Below are 19,032 nucleotides of genomic sequence, written 5' to 3' on the forward strand. Positions count from 1 at the left end.
GGTAACAGCTTTGGAGGTAGTTGCTCGTAGAAAGAAAGCAAGAAGGAGGTGGTAGTGACAACTAAGGAGAAAGGATTCAGAAGTTCAGAGCTGATGGGGACAACATCAAAGGAAGAATGAGGGAGAGATTGTAAAATGGTGGAGAGAATATGAGAGGAGGAAGAAAGGCCAATGTTACAGATGGACTTCCAGACTTCAAATTGTGGGTGTTATTAAAATTAAAGCTAGGTGTTTCAACTTATAGTTGGTAGAGCCAGTATTGGAGCACATGAATGGGGGTTCCCCTCAAAACTTCCCCAGGCTTCTCACCATCCTATCCCAGGACTCTCTAGACCCCAGGGTTGTAGCTAGCAATAGGTAACACCTACTAAGTACTAGCTAATGTTATGGGATAAATGTTGTAGCCTTATCTATTTGACTCCCTATGGTGTTTTCCTAAAGTCTTATCTATCCTTAGACTCTCCTAGGCTTGATTATGTACTGTAGGGTTTTCCAATATGATACAATAACAAGTGTCCAGCTCCTCTCTCGCTCTCTCTCTCCCTCTCTCCCTCTCTCTCTTTCGATGTCAATCCCTTTCATTTATGTCCCTGAAGTTCCTGTTCCTATTCTCCACTCCGCTCCTACTTCCACTGACCCCCTGCTTCTCCTTTTCCTATCTCCACCTGCTCTTCTCCTCTGTCCCTCCAATGTCCACGTACACGCCTCTTTCCTTTCTTCTCCCCTCTCCTCTTCCTTCTCCTGCTACTGTCTCCCCTCTCCTCCCTTCCTTCTCATTTGTTCCTTCTCCTCTCTCCCCTTTCCCGTAACTTGTCTCCCTTTTACCCTCTCTCATCTCCCTACCCACCCTCATCTATCCACTCTCCTCTTTCCTTTCTCCTTACCCTTTCTCCCCGCCCTTATCCCTCTCTCTCTGTACAACTTGTCACTTTCACTAAAGCCACCACATACTCACTTACTCAAAGCTTCAATCTTACAGTCTGTAACCATTCTCTCTCATCACCAACACCTCAACTGAAATAACCCCCACTAAAATTTCATCAACGCTCCGCTCCACCATCCTTCCTCCACTCGGTCTCTTGATCCACCTCCTCTCCTCCTGACTTCACACAAACACCCTTCACTCTGCTTTTTGGGGGTTGTTTTTTTTATACCCCTCTCTAACCCTCCCTCTCCCATGCATTACTCTGGTTCCCTACCTGACTATAGAGACTAATCTGCTGATGCTCTTTCCGCTGCGGTCAGATTTCCCATTGAAAGTCTTGAAAAGCTCCTTTAGGCACTGCCCCATTCTTATGGGGAACAACAGAATTACGTTTTAGGTTCTAGATACATCTGTGCTCATTCTGCTCTGCTTTGCTCCTGTGCCATGGTAAGTGTCTTTGATTTAGCACAGCTAATGGCTCTGTTATTGACAGTGATTTGGCTACACTGGGATGACAACGAGTTTCACTCTCCAGTTCACAGCGGTCTGTCTATGGCAAGGCATGTTGGTCTTTGTATATCTGTAATGAGACAAAAAGAACTTGGGCCAGTAATAAAGTGGAAAGGTATGGCATGGTTGACAGTGGCACCATATTTATACAGCAGGGTACATGCAGGGGGGCAGAGTCTGGAGCCCTCCCCACTCCGTCACTCCACTATTATTAAACAACTGGCTCTGGTAAAAACCTGGGCAGGCCTCCTACTTCAGACTGTGAGGGGCCAGGTCCACCCTTGATAGGGTCAAGCCCCTGGCCCTGTCACAAATGTGACACTGAGCAGTTAGTGACTATGGATCAGGAGATGAAGAAGAGAAGATCTGAAGTAAAAAAAATAATAGAAGACAGAGGTGTGCAGAGAGGGAGCCAGGAACTATGAGGTGGTGCATTGAGGTACACATTGGGTATCAATCATATTTTCTGTATTATTTATTTAATTCTTATAATGCGCCACATGCCCACAGGCCTCAGGTCGCAACATAAAAAACAAGACAAACACCTAATACAGGAAAAAAATCAAAAGACCATGCTATTAAACATAAACTATAGTGCAGAAAAGTCAACAACTAGCTTCAGGTTAGATGAGACTCTGGACAGGTCATTGAAAATGGACAGAAAGGACTCATACCACAACCCACCAGTATAGAATCCCTGCCATTCTGGTTACACCACTGATCTATCTTGACCATTCGGATACTTTTTAGGTCTGACATTCTTACAATTAATGGCCCCGTCTTTTGGTGTAACCATGCCTGCACCTTATTCCTCAGGGCGAGCCTAGATTCATGTCCGACTGATGTCTCCACATTGGTGATGATAACATTTATATGGTCCATAACAGTCTTCTTCATAAAATTGCCACCAATTGGAGGCCTAAAGATTTTTCCAATGCGCATGTTTCTAGGGAGACAATATTTAGAGTTGGTGATATTCTGTCGAGCCGGTAGTGCAGAAACTTGTACGACCTCTCTCTCTTCAGACAGCAGCATTGGCAAGGAAAGTTGGCCTTGCTTTCCCACAGGGATGGAAATATCAGGGCCTGGAACTTGCGGATTGAGTGACAGTTTTCGCTGGTTCAGAGGTTGTATCTCCACATGCTGTTTCATATACTCCAGCTCTGTGATCTTTTGAAAAGAATTATCCCTCATCTGCCTGATAGATATACCTTTCCCATCCCCTGCATGTAAGCTTTTATTCCCAGAGGGAACCCGGCAACTAAGGTTACATTGGAATATTTGAGGATTCTGATTTAAAGCAGTCTGGGATAGCTTACCTTTCATGCCCATGGTCTGAACACATTGGCAGGATGTATCCGTTTTCACTGGCTGAAATGGTACTGCCAGTTTATCCATTATATCTATCCAGATAAAGAAATCTTTGAAGTTTTTACATAAATTAAGCTCTCCAATTAACCTGTCCTTAATAGGCAGCCATTGTGTAGGGCTACTTGGATCAAATTTACATATTTGTTCGTCCGGTCAGATAGCACAGCGAGTACAGCGCTCGCTTTGAGATCAGTGCAGAGCCTGCCGATGCATGTTCGAGTCCCGGCAGGGCCAAACTCAGCCTTTCATTCTTCCGAGGTTGATAAATGAGCACCACACACTGTGGGTAATAGGGAGCATTGCTCAGATGCCTGAGGCTTTGTAGAGCTATATAAATGCAAATTATTATTATTATTATTATTATTATTATTATTATTATTATTATTATTATTATTATTATTATTATTATTATTATCTTTTACCTCAATCAGTTCAGGAGGGACTTGCACAAGTGATTCCATAATAACGGTTTCCATGTATTTGGACATAGAATGTACAGGAGCAAATTCATCTATGGGCATACCAGAACCAGTTAGATATGGCATCCTAATGCCCAGCCCTTAAGCATAGCATTCAAAGGGATCCTTCAAGAGGGGACACCCCCTCTTTATAGTAAGAATCATCCTCATCATCTCATATCCTGCAATCTTTGGTTCCTACGGGCACCCAGTTCCATCATTTTCATAAGGCTGCTGTTCTTGGGAGGGGGTAGGGTGGTCAATAATTTATTCACTGGAGATATAGAAGCTTTATAAGGTTTGTTAGCTTTGACTCCAGTAATAGACGTACTAAGAGGAATTAAAAACAAGGCAATTAATGCTCAGTAAGAATCTATAGTCAAGAAATAAGCCACTCAGGGGATAAACCTAATGCATGTATTTCTCAGCGTCCCCATAATTGAATCCCAAAGTGTACATTAGTATATGGGGTTGCCACAAACTCACCAAGGTGATACCAGCACCTAGTGGGAGCCACAGCCGCCAATGCGCTAATACACCCACCAGGTGCACCAGTAGAGGACACACCACAGCACATCAGGTGGTCAGGCGAAACTGCAGCACTGGCACAGCCTGGGAGGAGCAGGCATGCTCAACAAGCAAACCACGCTGATCCAGTTAGCACCATTCAGCAAACAGAGTCCCAAGGGCATCCCCGCTGTAGGCCTCCAGGCCCACAAGGAAGGAAGCCGTGGCTGTTACAAGCCGACTACTGCTACCAACAGTCAAGCCACATCGGAGCAGGTGGATGAGCATGCATCAATGTGTGCAGGTGCACGCTTATGGCTGCCTCCGTCTGTTGAAGGGAAAGATACAAGAGAGTGCAGTTGGTCCGAGGCAGAATTTAGTGTTAGGAGGAGGCACAAGCTTCTGGTAGAGAGCTAATGGGGGATCAGATAGCATAAGAAAAACCTGAGCCTAAGTTGAGGTGGGAAGAAAAGGACATGTTGGCCTTCTTAATGGAGACCTATTCCATACCTCTGCTACACATGAAGATGCTATCTACAAACCAAAATCATCTGAAAGAGAAGAGGACAGAAATGAGGCAGGCGGATAACTTCCTGGCTGGGATTGGTTAGAGAAGTTGTGAGACCGCCCTAGAAAACCCACACCCATCACCACAGAAAAAGAAGGGGCTAGAGGAGCCTCACAAGACCAGATCCGACAGGTGCCAAATAAGGAAGGAACCTGTTAGATTCGTTTGTGGAAACAGGGTGCAAACAAATCACTAAACCCATGATTCCAGTTTTGCTACCTGACAAAGTACTTTGTTTTGGGAAACGTCAAAAGAAACCCCTAAGGAGGGTAGGGGTGGAGATATTAAAGTCAGAGAGTGAGAAAGAAAACTAACAGAATAGCAGGTGTCCCTGCCACCCCGGATTCGGGGCACTCAAATGCTCATAACCAGAAAGAGATCCAGACGAAATCATTTGGAAAAATAATTCTTTAATAACTCAATATCAGAACTAAATCAAATTATAATTATTCTTTTATAAAGCGCTTAATACCAACAAGTGGTTTCTAAGCAGGAGATCAGGATTTTAACTGTGTTGCGCTGTGTTCTCTTGTTTCCAAGACAAACGTGTTGCCTCTGAGCTATCCTTCCTCCCAAATATCACCAACAAGCGAATTTGGAATCAGACAAGGAGGATAAGTGGGCTTGACAAATTATAAAACAGCCAACAGCAACCAACAAGAACCACATCGAAAATTGCCAACAATACTAAATGGAAATGACTGTCTATTCACTAATGATTTACTGCACATATGTATAAACCCCAAACAAGGCCCAACACAATCATTAAGGGGTGCAAATTGGTCCAGAGTATGTGCAAACAAATTAACCACACTCCAGAACCTAATGATGGGTGTGACCCCCTAGTGAAGTGTGCACGGGACAGCAGAAAAAGAAACCAAGACCAGAGACCTAATCTGTCAGAGGAAAAGCCACCATAAATTGTGGAAGTGGAAACAGATGTTATTTTTATATGTATCTTAATCCATTGAATGCAATGTCTCAGTGCATTGGCAAATGAATTCACATATGCAGAAGGTTTGAAGGTGACAACCTAATATTTGAATAAAACAAATAGCAGTATGAAGTCCCTGCGTATGCACAGTGCTCTGGAAGAGTGATGCTTACCAGGTTGTAAATTCATGGTACCTTACTCTAATAGATTGTATACCTTGTGTAGAGAACAAGGGAACCCCAGGAATCATCGAATCATACTTGGTACCAACACCTGGGTGGAAAATTGATTATCAATGAGACGGAACGCACACATTGAAAAAGCTTTCAAACCGATGTCTCTACCGTGGTTAGGCTCACCTCCAGAGGATCCAAGAGGCATGGGCTCTGCCTCGCAGTCCCACAGTCCTCTATCCTTGACACTTCAGTCTCTGCTGCCACCACGGCAATCAATGTATAGTGCTCAGCCCACACCAAAGCCGTCATGTGTTTAAACAGAGCAAAATGCTGGGCTGTGTCAGAGGGGAAATGAGACATCAACAAAGGACTCAATGGGCCTCATTACACGGTAGGCGGTAAGGGTTTACCGGTACCGGTAAACACTTACCGCCTTACTACAAGGTCCCTTTGCGGGTTGGTGAATTTAACACCTGCTTTTTGCAGGCGTTAAAAACCAACCCGCAAAGGGACCAGGGAGCTAATTACGGTACCACAATTTGCGGGACCGTAATTAGCGCCTTCCCCATTCCCATATAGCCCTATGGGGAAAAAATGGGAATGGGGAAGGGCAATGGGGGAAAGGGGAATTACCGCCCCGCCAACCTTGGAATAGGGCGGTAATTCCCCTTTCCACCAAGGCAGTGCCGGTATTTTACCGGCATGGACCAAGGTGCTTATAGCACCTTGGTCCACCACCATCCGTGTAATGAGGCCCAATGTGTGTGTGGCAGAGCAGCGGCCAACTTGGAGTGGAGTCATTCTTACTGGAATTAGATGACCTATAGGGAAAATGGAGTCCTAGAGAAAGGGCAATTAATGTTTCTTGATATAATGGGTTTTCCAGACATCCCAAATCACCAATGAAACTCCCATATTCAAGCTCCTAGACTCTATATGAAACTGGCTGAATATTCATAATGGCAGGCTGCCATTCGTCCAATATATTAAGTCCTTGCTCAATAGTTTTAGATTGAATATCCAAAGCTGATCCTTATAGGTCCATTTGCTTGCCAAATTCCACTGTTCCTACCACTGACTTTCTCCATGCAAAGCCATGTAATTTCATCCACCGTGTGATCCAGCTCCACATAATTTAATGTCAACAGGGCTGTCAAAGTTCTAGTTCGAATCTTAGAATGATGTTCCTTTATCGTGAGGTTGGCAGCTCGAGTGGCCTTTCCAATATAAACTTTATTGCAAGGGCAAACAAAGGCATAGATCACATTGTAGCTCCTACATGTCGTGAAACATTCCAAATGTCAAGTCTTTCCTGCACTGTCAAAAGACTGAATTATATTTGAAAATGCATAGGCCATGCAAGAACTGCGAGGATAATGTCCCAGCACTGACTTTTTTTTCTCAAGGTCCAATGTAGTGGATTGGGTGATGAAATTCCTATTTGCTCGAACCAAAGTTTGGCAAAGAATTGTCAAGGCATGTATAATGTGCCATTTATTTTAAGATGGAATCACAAATAGCCTGGCTGCATTGGCAGAAAGTCAAAGCACAGACTAAACCATTTGTTCCATGACGATTGTTGTTGTCAGTTAATCAGACTTTACGATTCACATATCTTGCTGCCTTACGCAAGGTTTACAATCAACTAGTCTATGGTAGCATTCATTTATAACCTGGTAAGCATCACTCCTCCAGAGTGCTGGATATATTCAAGGGCGTCATCCTGCTGATATTTGTTTTATTCAGATTTTAGGTTGACACTCTCAAACCTTCTGCATTCAATGGATTGCGGTTCACATAGAAACATTTATTTTTCCACTTCTACAATTCATAGTGGCTTTTAGTCTGGCAGATTCGGTATCTGGTCTTGGTTTCTTTTTCTGCTGTCCTGTGCACACCTCACTAGGGGGTCACACCCTTGGTTGTTTCATCACTGGGTTCATTTGTTTTTACATACTGTGGACCACTTTGGGGCCCTTAATGATTTTGGGCTTTGTTGAGGATTTTTACATGGGTGCATTAAATTATTGGTGAACAATCAGTTCCATTTGCACTGTTGCCAAATTTGTATGTGGTTCCTGTTGATTGCTGTGGGGTGTTTTTATAATTTGTCATGCCCCATTATGTTCCTTGTCTGTTTTCCAATGTCTTAATTCTCTTGTTGTTGCCATTTGATTTAGTTCTGATATTGAGTCATTAAAGAAGTATGTTGCTAGATGATTTTCTCTGCTCCTTTGGTTATGAGAGAGTGAGAAAGAGATATACGTTCTGAAGCTAGAGCACACTGGTTTTGCTTGGGGGGGGGCGGCGGGGGAGTTTATTGCCACAGCCACCCGCCATATATCATAGTGCCCAACAATTTGTGAACCACTCACAAATAGATTTCAGCACATTTGAGTTCTCTGACTTGGCACACTTCTTAATCCATGTCATCTCATGACAGTACCAAGCAAGATCATGACATTAACTGGCAAACGGGCATACTATGCCAAAGGCCTGGAAAAAATGTGCCCCTGTGCATTTGGCGGCAAAACATAGCATTTTGTGTAAACAAGTGGCCATACAACCACAAATCCTGTTAAATGGTGTGGGATTGTGTGCATGTGATTGCAATGCCTCATAAAACACAAGTTATGTTCATTATAGAAGTGCCACAGCAGTTGCCATCCACATAGATTTTCTCACACGTATGCTACGAAAAGAGTGATTGCGGCAAAGAAAAATCTGCGTTTCATATGTTTAATATTTGTGCAGTGTTGTTACAGAAAAGGTCACAATATTTGTGCTAGCAGATGCTGCTGTCAAGGTTCAAATGGAAAGAAGCCGCAGTATTGCCTGAACAAAGCCAAGTACAGCAACATCCGGAAACTAGGAACAGCCTGCTACCAAACGGATGGACCCAGACACACTAATATGCTCATTAAGTAAATCCGATATGACTGTGCATAGGCACACATCCTTTTAAGAGAGACAGATGGCCAATTCTGACAGCTTAATTAACTGCGGGAGCAGTGCTGAAATCCCACTCCAGCGTTAGAACGCAATCTGCGATGCTGGCGCTCTAGAAAGCGCACAGCTGATATTGATCCGTGGCTGCTTCCTGTTTTATCATCAGTCCTAACCCGCGTGACTTTGTGCACACGTGCACTGCCCTTCAAAGACAGCATTTCCACACAATCTTCCGGGTCTCTCAGATTAAATCAAGTGGGAAGTTATTTATATTTTTATAAGTAAGTTCCCCCTCCAAATTAAGTGTAAATATTCGTCTCAAATTGGAACTGATTCAGGGAGCGTTTTCCAATGGATTTTTATCATTATAAAACATTTCTGTGAATTAGGCCCAAAGCCTTCTTTGCACAAAGGGTCAAATGAAATTCACCAATCAAATATAGTCTTGCTTCTTCACTCCTCCATGAGAGCCGATGCAAATTCCTGTTGACGTGATTATTTTTTACATCATATTTGTAAAGCAAAAAGGAATTGTTTGTAAACCAATGTTCACCAACCAGGGGAGTCGGAGTCTTCTCCACGTCGAGAATGAGCTTTCCGATGTTGCCTCGGTCATGGATTCGCTGCATAGCTTCCTTCACCTGTGTAAGACAAAGACAAGAGAGCCACTTCAATGGAACATCACTAACACTTGAGTAAGCAAAGACAAGAGAACCACTTCAATGGAAAATCACTAACATAGACTGGCATCCATTTGCAAATGAGTCAAAAGGGGAGCGGTTGGCTTTTGTTTGGACGGAGACGATCCTTGCCCCCCTGCATCAATCTAGGTACATAACACATGGGATCACCCAGGGGGAGGCACAGTCACCCCCCCACAGCATTCTGTTGCACCACATCCTATAGAAAATAACACCTACACCATAGCTTCTAGCCCTGCATTAGGAAACCATTTTTGAACTAGGCCTAACGTCATCTTCCAATTAGGCTCGAAAATCCATCTCTCTGTAAGAAATGCAGCTCTCCAATACCCAGCGCCTCGCACAGCCAGCCCACACAATAGCCTCCCCCTCCCGCGAGCCCTGTTCTCACGGAAGCCCAGCCCTGCTTTGTTACAATCCCGCAGTATCATTTCCAAAAGAATGTGCTCTGCGGAGAGCGTGAGACAGTGACAAGTCATAAGTCCTAGTGCCCATTCAATCCCACTAAAATGCCTGTGCCCTCACAACCCCCACCCTGCCAGGCCAGAGCCCACCAGCCCCAACCCCCCAGTTCCTTTCATGCTGATACCCATCTGACACGCCCGAACCACGATCATTCCAGGACCCCCACCACAGCCCTCATCTTGTGTACCAGTATATCTTCCCAAAAGCAACACACGCCCACCTGTAACACTAGGACCTCAGGAGGACAGATGGTAGATCAAAACCTTAGGAGTGGGCACCTGGGTGCAAGATCTGCAGTATCAAAGAGAATTCAAGGTGTAAAGGTTGGAATGCCAATATATTAGCTCATCTGACCTAAGTACCCCCATTCATGCAAGATTGTATGTGTGCCATTATTTCCGCATTATCAGTGCCTGTTGTTTTGTTTAGATAGAGAATGTGCTTCTTCGCTCTGACCTTCACATCACGGAGATGAGCCCAGATGACCCACGTGTGCCAAGAGCAACTGAACAATAGCGACCAATCAGCATATTGTATCTCATATAGTATGAACTGTCCTATATGCTACCCACCAATCCGATACAAGAAAATGTACCTTATACCTATCGTCATCAGTGATGCAGGGTGTCCTTTTAATGTGCTGCCTGTGTAATGTTTCAGCAGAGCGCTCTCGGGCAGCAGAGTTCCTTGCTGGCAATTTTTATAATATAATCTTTGTAATCTTTGCAACTCATCTCCTGGTCTCATTCCCCTGACGGGGAGTTTATCTTATTTTTACAATTTTATTGGGACACGTGTTTTGGTGAGTGCCTTCACTTTCAAGCAAGTTAAATACCGATTTTAGGTTTGGTCACAAATTACCCCATTTCCACTGAATGCTCATGTAACACTTGTTTACACAGGGAAAACACATACAGGCCGATTCATGGAATAAATGTGCGCCGAAAATTCCGGCGCAGAGGGGCCTATACGTGCGCTGCGCCGAAAAATAGCGAAAAGCGCAGGGAAACCAGGGCACGTCGATTCATGGAAGTCCGTGCGTAAGAAAAGCATAGGACGTGCGCTGAAAAAGTGTGCGGCGCACGCCGGCGCACAGGTCAACCAACGGCGTGCGCCACGGCCACTGCGCTATCACTCCGAGCGCAGCGCACAGCTCTAAAGTAGGCGGAACACAGGGCGGGACACTCTGAATGGGGAATAAAATGGGGCACAACACTCGGAATGGGGAAGAATGTGGGCGGCACGGGGAAGTACAGGAGGCAAGTGCGCGGAACGCCCACACGCTCTCCGGCAACACGTATTCATGGATTCGAACAGGGCAAAACAGCGCTCGATCAAACCAGCGCACAGGCCCAAAAACGTACGCCACAAGTAAGCAGGCGGTAGCGTCCCGACGCACTTAACGAAAGTGCGCCAAAACCTGCGCCAACAAATACCACCCACATACAGCAATGGGCCATACCGTGACCCCAAAGGACAAATGAGGTGCAAAGGTGTACGCCATTAACACGGACACCCACTGTTCAACAATTCGCGCGTGTGTGTACAACGGGTTGCGCGAGAAGTCACTCGCACGATTGCCCTGGGTACGTGTATCCCGGGGTGCGGGGAAGTCCCACACGCGATTGCCCTGGCCACGTCGATATCAGGGGTGCGTGTGAAGTTCCACACGCGAAAAGCCAGGGTACGTCAATTACAGGGGTGCGCGGGAAGTTTCACACGCGAAAAGCTAGGCTACGGGAATTCCAGGGGTGCGCGTGAAATCCTACACGCGAAAAACTAGGGTACGTCATTTACAGGGGTGCGCGGGAAGTTTCACACGCGAATAGGCTGGGCGCGTGTATTACAGGGGTGCGCGGGAAGTCCCACACGCGATTACAGCAGGGTACGTGTATTTCAGGGGTGCGCGGGAATTTCCACACGCGAATAGGCTGGGCGCGTGTATTTCAGGGGTGCGCGGGAAGTCCCACACGCGAAAAGCCAGGGTACGTCCATTACAGGGGTGCGCGGGAAGTTTCACACGTGAAAAGCTAGGCTACGGGAATTGCAGGGGTGCGCGGGAAGTCCCACACGTGAAAAGCCAGGGTACGTCCATTACAGGGGTGCGCGTGAAGTTTCACACGCGAAAAGCTAGGCTACGGGAATTGCAGGGGTGCGCGGGAAGTCCCACACGCGAAAAGCCAGGGTACGTCCATTACAGGGGTGCGCGGGAAGTCCCACACGCAATTACAGCAGGGTACGTGTATTTCAGGGGTGCGCGGGAATTTCCACACGCGAATAGGCTGGGCGCGTGTATTTCAGGGGTGCGCGGGAAGTCCCACATGCGATTACAGCAGGGTACGTGTATTTCAGGGGTGCGCGGGAATTTCCACACGCGAATAGCCTGGGCGCGTGTATTTCAGGGGTGCGCGGGAATTATCACACGCGATTTGGCTTGGTACGTGTATTACAGGGGTGCGTGCGAAGTTACACACGCGATTAGGCTGGGTGGGTCCTGTCACCCTCGACGGCCCCTGCAGGCAGCCCACAAAACAGGGGACTACCCTGCACACCTGCTCATGTCTCCCACCACCCCCACCCCCCACCATCCAGGGGCAGCCTCCACCAGGCCCCCACTCATGTCTCCCACCACCCCCACCCCCCACCATCCAGGGGCACCCTCCACCAGGCCCCCACTCATGTCACCCACCACCCCCACCCCCCAGCAGTGCAGGGGCACCCTCCACCAGGCCCCCACTCATGTCTCCCACCACCCCCACCCCCCCGCCACCAGGGGCACCCTCCACCAGACCCCCACTCATGTCTCCCACCACCCCCACCCCCCCGCCACCAGGGGCAGCCTCCACCAGGCCCCCACCCATGTCTCCCACCACCCCCACCCCCCAGCAGTGCAGGGGCACCCTCCACCAGGCCCCCACTCATGTCTCCCACCACCCCCACCCCCCAGCAGTGCAGGGGCACCCTCCACCAGGCCCCCACTCATGTCTCCCACCACCCCACCCCCCAGCAGTGCAGGGGCAGCCTCCACCAGGCCCCCACCCATGTCTCCCACCACCCCCACCCCCCAGCAGTGCAGGGGCACCCTCCACCAGGCCCCCACTCATGTCTCCCACCACCCCCACCCCCCAGCAGTGCAGGGGCACCCTCCACCAGGCCCCCACTCATGTCTCCCACCACCCCCACCCCCCAGCAGTGCAGGGGCAGCCTCCACCAGGCCCCCACCCATGTCTCCCACCACCCCCACCCCCCAGCAGTGCAGGGGCACCCTCCACCAGGCCCCCACTCATGTCTCCCACCACCCCCACCCCCCAGCAGTGCAGGGGCAGCCTCCACCAGGCCCCCACCCATGTCTCCCACCACCCCCACCCCCCCGCCACCAGGGGCAGCCTCCACCAGGCCCCCACCCATGTCTCCCACCACCCCCACCCCCCAGCAGTGCAGGGGCACCCTCCACCAGGCCCCCACTCATGTCTCCCACCACCCCCACCCCCCAGCAGTGCAGGGGCAGCCTCCACCAGGCCCCCACCCATGTCCCCTATCACCCCCACCCCCCAGCAGTGCAGGGGCACCCTCCACCAGGCCCCCACTCATGTCTCCCACCACCCCCACCCCCCAGCAGTGCAGGGTCAACCTCCACCAGGCCCCCACTCATGTCCCCCTGCACCCCCACCCCCCAGCAGTGCAGGGGCACCCTCCACCAGGCCCCCACTCATGTCTCCCACCACCCCCACCCCCCAGCAGTGCAGGGGCACCCTCCACCAGGCCCCCACTCATGTCTCCCACCACCCCCACCCCCCAGCAGTGCAGGGGCAGCCTCCACCAGGCCCCCACCCATGTCTCCCACCACCCCCACCCCCCAGCAGTGCAGGGGCACCCTCCACCAGGCCCCCACTCATGTCTCCCACCACCCCCACCCCCCAGCAGTGCAGGGGCAGCCTCCACCAGGCCCCCACCCATGTCTCCCACCACCCCCACCCCCCCGCCACCAGGGGCAGCCTCCACCAGGCCCCCACCCATGTCTCCCACCACCCCCACCCCCCAGCAGTGCAGGGGCACCCTCCACCAGGCCCCCACTCATGTCTCCCACCACCCCCACCCCCCAGCAGTGCAGGGGCAGCCTCCACCAGGCCCCCACCCATGTCCCCTATCACCCCCACCCCCCAGCAGTGCAGGGGCACCCTCCACCAGGCCCCCACTCATGTCTCCCACCACCCCCACCCCCCAGCAGTGCAGGGTCAACCTCCACCAGGCCCCCACTCATGTCCCCCTGCACCCCCACCCCCCAGCAGTGCAGGGGCACCCTCCACCAGGCCCCCACTCATGTCACCCACCACCCCCACCCCCCCAGTCACCATGTGCACCCTCCACCAGGCCCCCACTCATGTCTCCCACCACCCCCACCCCCCCGCCACCAGGGGCACCCTCCACCAGGCCCCCACTCATGTCACCCACCACCCCCACCCCCCCGCCACCAGGGGCAGCCTCCACCAGGCCCCCACTCATGTCTCCCACCACCCCCACCCCCCCCCGCAGTCAGGGGCACCTGCCAGAAGGCCCCCACCCATGTCTACCACCACCCCCCCCCCCCGCAGTCAGGGGCACCTACCAGAAGGCCCCCACCCATGTACCATCCATGTCCACCTTCACCTGGGTCACAACCCCACACAATCATGACCGTAATGGACAGTCTGCCCTGCAAGAATTCCCAAACAACTATCCCATCCACCCACATATCAAACACAATGACATGTGACACACCCAATGTAAATCATATGAATGAACACATGTCTGTCACACACAGATGTTGCAAGTGAATGTCCAAACACCCCACATGTCATGCATGAAAGCAATGAGATGATACAACACATTGAAGGATCAAATGAAAATGTATTAAAAATAAACAAGGATGGTAAAAATAAAAAATAACAATAAACAAGCAATGCAAACTAAATAATAAAAAAGTACAACCAAAAAAATCAGGAACACTAATTAACAAAAATAAAGTAAAATAGGGGTCCAAAGTCAAAGTCCAAAATTAAATCCAAGTACAAATGAAAGAAGAAACACATTGCCTCATGTGAAAAATTAAAATAAATATTAACATCCCTCAAACTATCAACATGATGATCCGGGTCCATGAGCCCTAATAAATGAAACCTAACTATTTACACTAAGTAAGAAAATGTCTATATACAAAAATGTGGTGCATTGTCCTTTGGCAACCAAATAATAACATTAAAACAAAGGAAACCTAACTACATGTAAACTACAGAACTATATACAAAGGCGGCGGGCAAGTCCTGCGGCTCACTGATTGTTGTTCCGGGCCAGGGCATCATCGAACTCCCGCTCGATGTCCCGGAGGCGGCCCCGTTCCACAGCCCCGAGGGTCCGCAGGGACGCCGATGTACCCACCTCCAACTCCCTGCGGATGGCCTCGAGGCACTCGGCCCGCCTCAGGGCCCTCCGCATGGAGTTCTCCGCCCTGACCATAGCGAGCCGCGCCTCTTCCGCCCGCCGCCGCTCCGCATCTATGGCATGGCCCAACCGCTGCCACACGGAAGCCACTTGACGTCCAGGGTCCTCCTGCCCTCCGGCTGATGCCTGCCCCTCTGATGGTGATGGCCCCGAGCCATCAAGGCTCCCACCTTCTTCCTCCTGCTGCTGACATGCTGGTGCCGGTGCCCTGACACCTGCTGCCTGCACATCCTCCATTGTTTGGGGTGCTGTTGTTGCGGTGGCCACCCCTGCTGGACTCACGACTCCCGACTGGGGCAGGGATGTGTCCTCCACCAGCCTGGCCCCATCGTCAGAGGCAGCTCCACAGGGCACCCAGGTGACAGGTGGGTAGGAAGATGGCACGGAGGACGACTGGCGCATAGGGGGTTCAGGTGAGGAGGGGGTCGGAACAAGGCCCAGTGTATGGAGGAACACAGCCTGGTCTCCCTGAGAATGGGTCCGGACGTGGGCAACCCTGCTGGTGCAAGATGATGCAGACACAGGACCGGGGACAGGATTACACACAGGCACCTCCGCGGCGGCTTGTGCTGCCTCCTGTCCCTGCCCCTGTGCTGCACCACTAGCACCAGTGGAATGCCCACCTCCAGACCCCATCTCAGTCCCTTGCACAGCCTCCTCCTCCACCAAACCCACCACCAACCTGGATGACTCCCTGCCATCTTCCGCCGCGGAAACCTGTGGGGTCTCAGCTGCCCCTTCTGCTGCCGAGGAGTCCAACTTCCTCCTGCGCCTCCTGGACCTCCCCTCGGCAGCTGCGACCTGGGACACAGCACCGGACTCCTCACTCCCCGACGAGATGACAACATGGGAGGGGAGCCGGGCCTTGCGTCTCCGGCTGGCGGTGGCATCCCTGCCGCTGTGCTCCACAGCACCTTCTCCGCCCTCCACATCAGATGACGCTGCAGGCATGGAGAGACAGGAGACAGGCATCAGGACACTGTACAATTGACTCACACACATAACAGTTGTACAAGAGTGGCATTGTCATACTCCAGACCTGGCATCACAATCCCCAACACACTTGTCTCCTCAACGCACACACATGAGTCATTCAACAGCCATATTGCTACAGCCCGCTACATACATTCATATACAGCAGCATGAGCAGACAAAGGTGAGCCACACATCACATGATACACACGGACTCAAATACACATGCACACATGCAAAGCACACATCCAAGCATGTGTACCACTCCGCAAACTGTCAGTCATGAGATGAACATCCATGTCACATTTGCAATTCACTCTCCAACATGACAGTGTCACCTGCATCCATGTAGCAACACTGTTGCAACCTTCACAACTACACACACGCACACGCTGCAGACTAATGCACCTGGAATCAACATCCATGTGTCACACCACAAGCATGCCAACTCACATGCACAGTCAAACACATGTGCCCACACACAAGCATTTGCACTGCAAGCACACACACACACACATGCACCATCCTTGTCTCACACATCACAGGCACACATGTGCTTGTCTCACAGCCCTGCACACACACATTTATACATGGCCACACAAAGACATGTGCAACATGCACACTCCTGGCACACCACCACACACACAGCTTACAATCAGTATGCATGTACACTCACCGCTCGACTCCAGACGGGTCTGCCTCCCAAGGACCTGGACATGGAGCGCTGGGGATATGCGTTCCAGGACCTGAAGTTCATCTTGCGACAAGTGGCCCCGCCGCCCCTTGGCATCCACTGCCTTCACGAGGCGCCGGGCCTTGTTCAGGGTCCTGGACCTGTAGTCCTCCCAGCGCTTCTTGACTTGATGGAATTCTCGGACTGCCACCCCCTCTGCGTTGATGGCAGTCACAATGTCCGTCCAGATCCTGGTCCGTCCTTCCTTGTCGAGGCGCATCCGTCCGTAGAGGGCATCATACTGCCCCAGGACTCGCTCCATCAGGACACCAACTTCGGTGGCACTGAAGCTGGTGCCCCTCTGCCTCCCTGGCCGGGGGTTGCCAGTCGTGCCAGATGTTGTGCTCCCTGACATGGCAACCCCAGAGGCAGGAGTGGGTGGGCAACTGGGTCCTGGGGCTGGGCTGTGGAGCGATGGTACGGCTGTCGGGAGTCTTTGGTTCCAGCAGGGGTGGTCACAGCAACTGCACCCCTGGCTGATGTGCAGGCAGCAAACAGCAGGGCACGTGGGCAGCAGGCAGTCAGGCAGCAGCAGATGGCAGGTGGGAGCGTGCTCGGGGCTCTGGGGGGCAGGATTCCGGCCTTCGGGGCAGGAGCGTGGTCTTCCGTGTGTGAACGCGTGGCCAGCTTGATACGGAGTGAATTGGCACGTGAAAATCATGCACGTCTGCGTGGAATCCGAGGAAAGGCCGCGTAAGCACGTCAGCACGCGTACGCGATTTCATTGGTCCAAAGGGCCAGGCGCGTAAGCGCGTCTATAACGCACGGCCGTTTCCCAACCCGCGTGATTGGTCCAAAGGGCCAGGCGCGTAAGCGCGTCTATAACGCACGGCCGTTTCCCAACCCGCGTGATTGGTCCAAAGGGCCAGGCGCGTAAGCGCGTCTATAACACACGGCCGTTTCCCAACCCGCGTGAAAAAATAAACCTCCCGCGCGAGCGCGTCAGCACACGTACGCGATCTCATTGGTCCAAAGGGCCAGGCGCGTAAGCGCGCCTATGAAGCACGGGTGTTTCCCAACCCACGTGAAAAAAATACACGTGCCGCGCGAGCGCGTCAGCACGCGTACCCGATTTCATTGGTCCAAAGGCACACAGCGAGTAATCGCATATTCAACAGCGCGCGTGAAAAACGCCCGGTTACCATTTACATCTGAATACAATTACAATATTAATAACGTACATTTAACCTGGTAAACCTCGAGCATGTAGTCACACACGCTCGGCCACGACACGTGCAAAATTACAACAGGCAATACGGAAAGACGTACGCCTGCAGGAAGCAGGCGTACGTGACCCGGCACGTCTAAATATTCACGTGAAAACATCCTACAAGCTCAGTGCAAAGATGAACATACCGTTCCTAGCAGCAGTGGCTGTGGGTTACCAAAGGAGGAGGAGGAGGAGAGTCAGGGCCAGAATTTTCTCACCCAGAACCAGCCTATTCGGGATGCCTGATGACCAGGTGTATGGGAGGTACAGGTTTCCAGCACACATCATACTGGACCTGGTCAGTGAGTGGGAGGATGACCTCACATCACCCACCCTGTGCTCCCAAGCACTCAGCCCCCTGCAGAAGGTCCTCAATGTACTGCACTTCTTGGGCACTGGATCTTTTCAGCGGACAAGTGCCATAGTGGGTGGTGTGTCACAGGCCACGAAGTCACGCTGTCTACACCAGGTCTTGAACATCATCACTGCACGGCCATCAGTCCGCAGGCACATATATCTCCCCAGGACTCCTGCAGAAAGGCGGGCGTGCATCCAGGAATTCTATGGTGTGGCTCAATTCCCCAAAGTGCTTGGTGCAATTGACTGCACCCATGTGGCTCTACGTCCCCCCAGGGCAACAGAGCACATCTATAGAAACCGCAAGCACTGGCATTCCATCAACGTGCAAGTTGTATGCAATGCCAAGGGAATCATCACATCAGTATATGCCAACTATCCCGGGTCCACCCACGACAGCTTCATCTACAGAATGTCTACCCTAAGCCGGGACCTAGAGGCTGGCCGGCATGGAGATACATGGCTGCTTGGTGAGCATGAATGCCACTGCACATGCATGCATGTCAGATACAGGGTCATGTCACAACACCACTAATGATACCCATCACCACCTCCGCAGGGGACAGTGCCTACCCTATCAGCCCCCACATGATGACCCCAATCCGGAACCTCACCACGCCACCCAAGGTAAGGTACAACACAGCCCACATTGCAACACGGGGCATAGTGGAGCGCACATTCGGAGTGCTGAAGTCACGCTTTCGCTCCCTTGACCGTT

At 51.0% G+C, this 19,032-nt stretch overlaps 1 protein-coding gene across 1 annotated transcript in view; it reads right to left on the reverse strand.

The window, feature by feature from the left end:
• VAT1L (vesicle amine transport 1 like) overlaps positions 1-19,032 on the reverse strand; it is a 1,329,730-nt gene that overhangs the window by 104,586 nt on the left and 1,206,112 nt on the right. The window contains exon 8 of the mRNA XM_069652882.1: positions 8,956-9,039. Within this exon, the coding sequence (XP_069508983.1) occupies positions 8,956-9,039 (84 nt within the window). The remainder of the gene's footprint in view (positions 1-8,955; positions 9,040-19,032) is intronic.

The sequence above is a fragment of the Ambystoma mexicanum genome, chromosome 1p (assembly GCF_040938575.1).
Source record: "Ambystoma mexicanum isolate Mex_15411 chromosome 1p, UKY_AmexF1_1, whole genome shotgun sequence".
NCBI classification, from domain to species: domain Eukaryota; kingdom Metazoa; phylum Chordata; class Amphibia; order Caudata; family Ambystomatidae; genus Ambystoma; species Ambystoma mexicanum.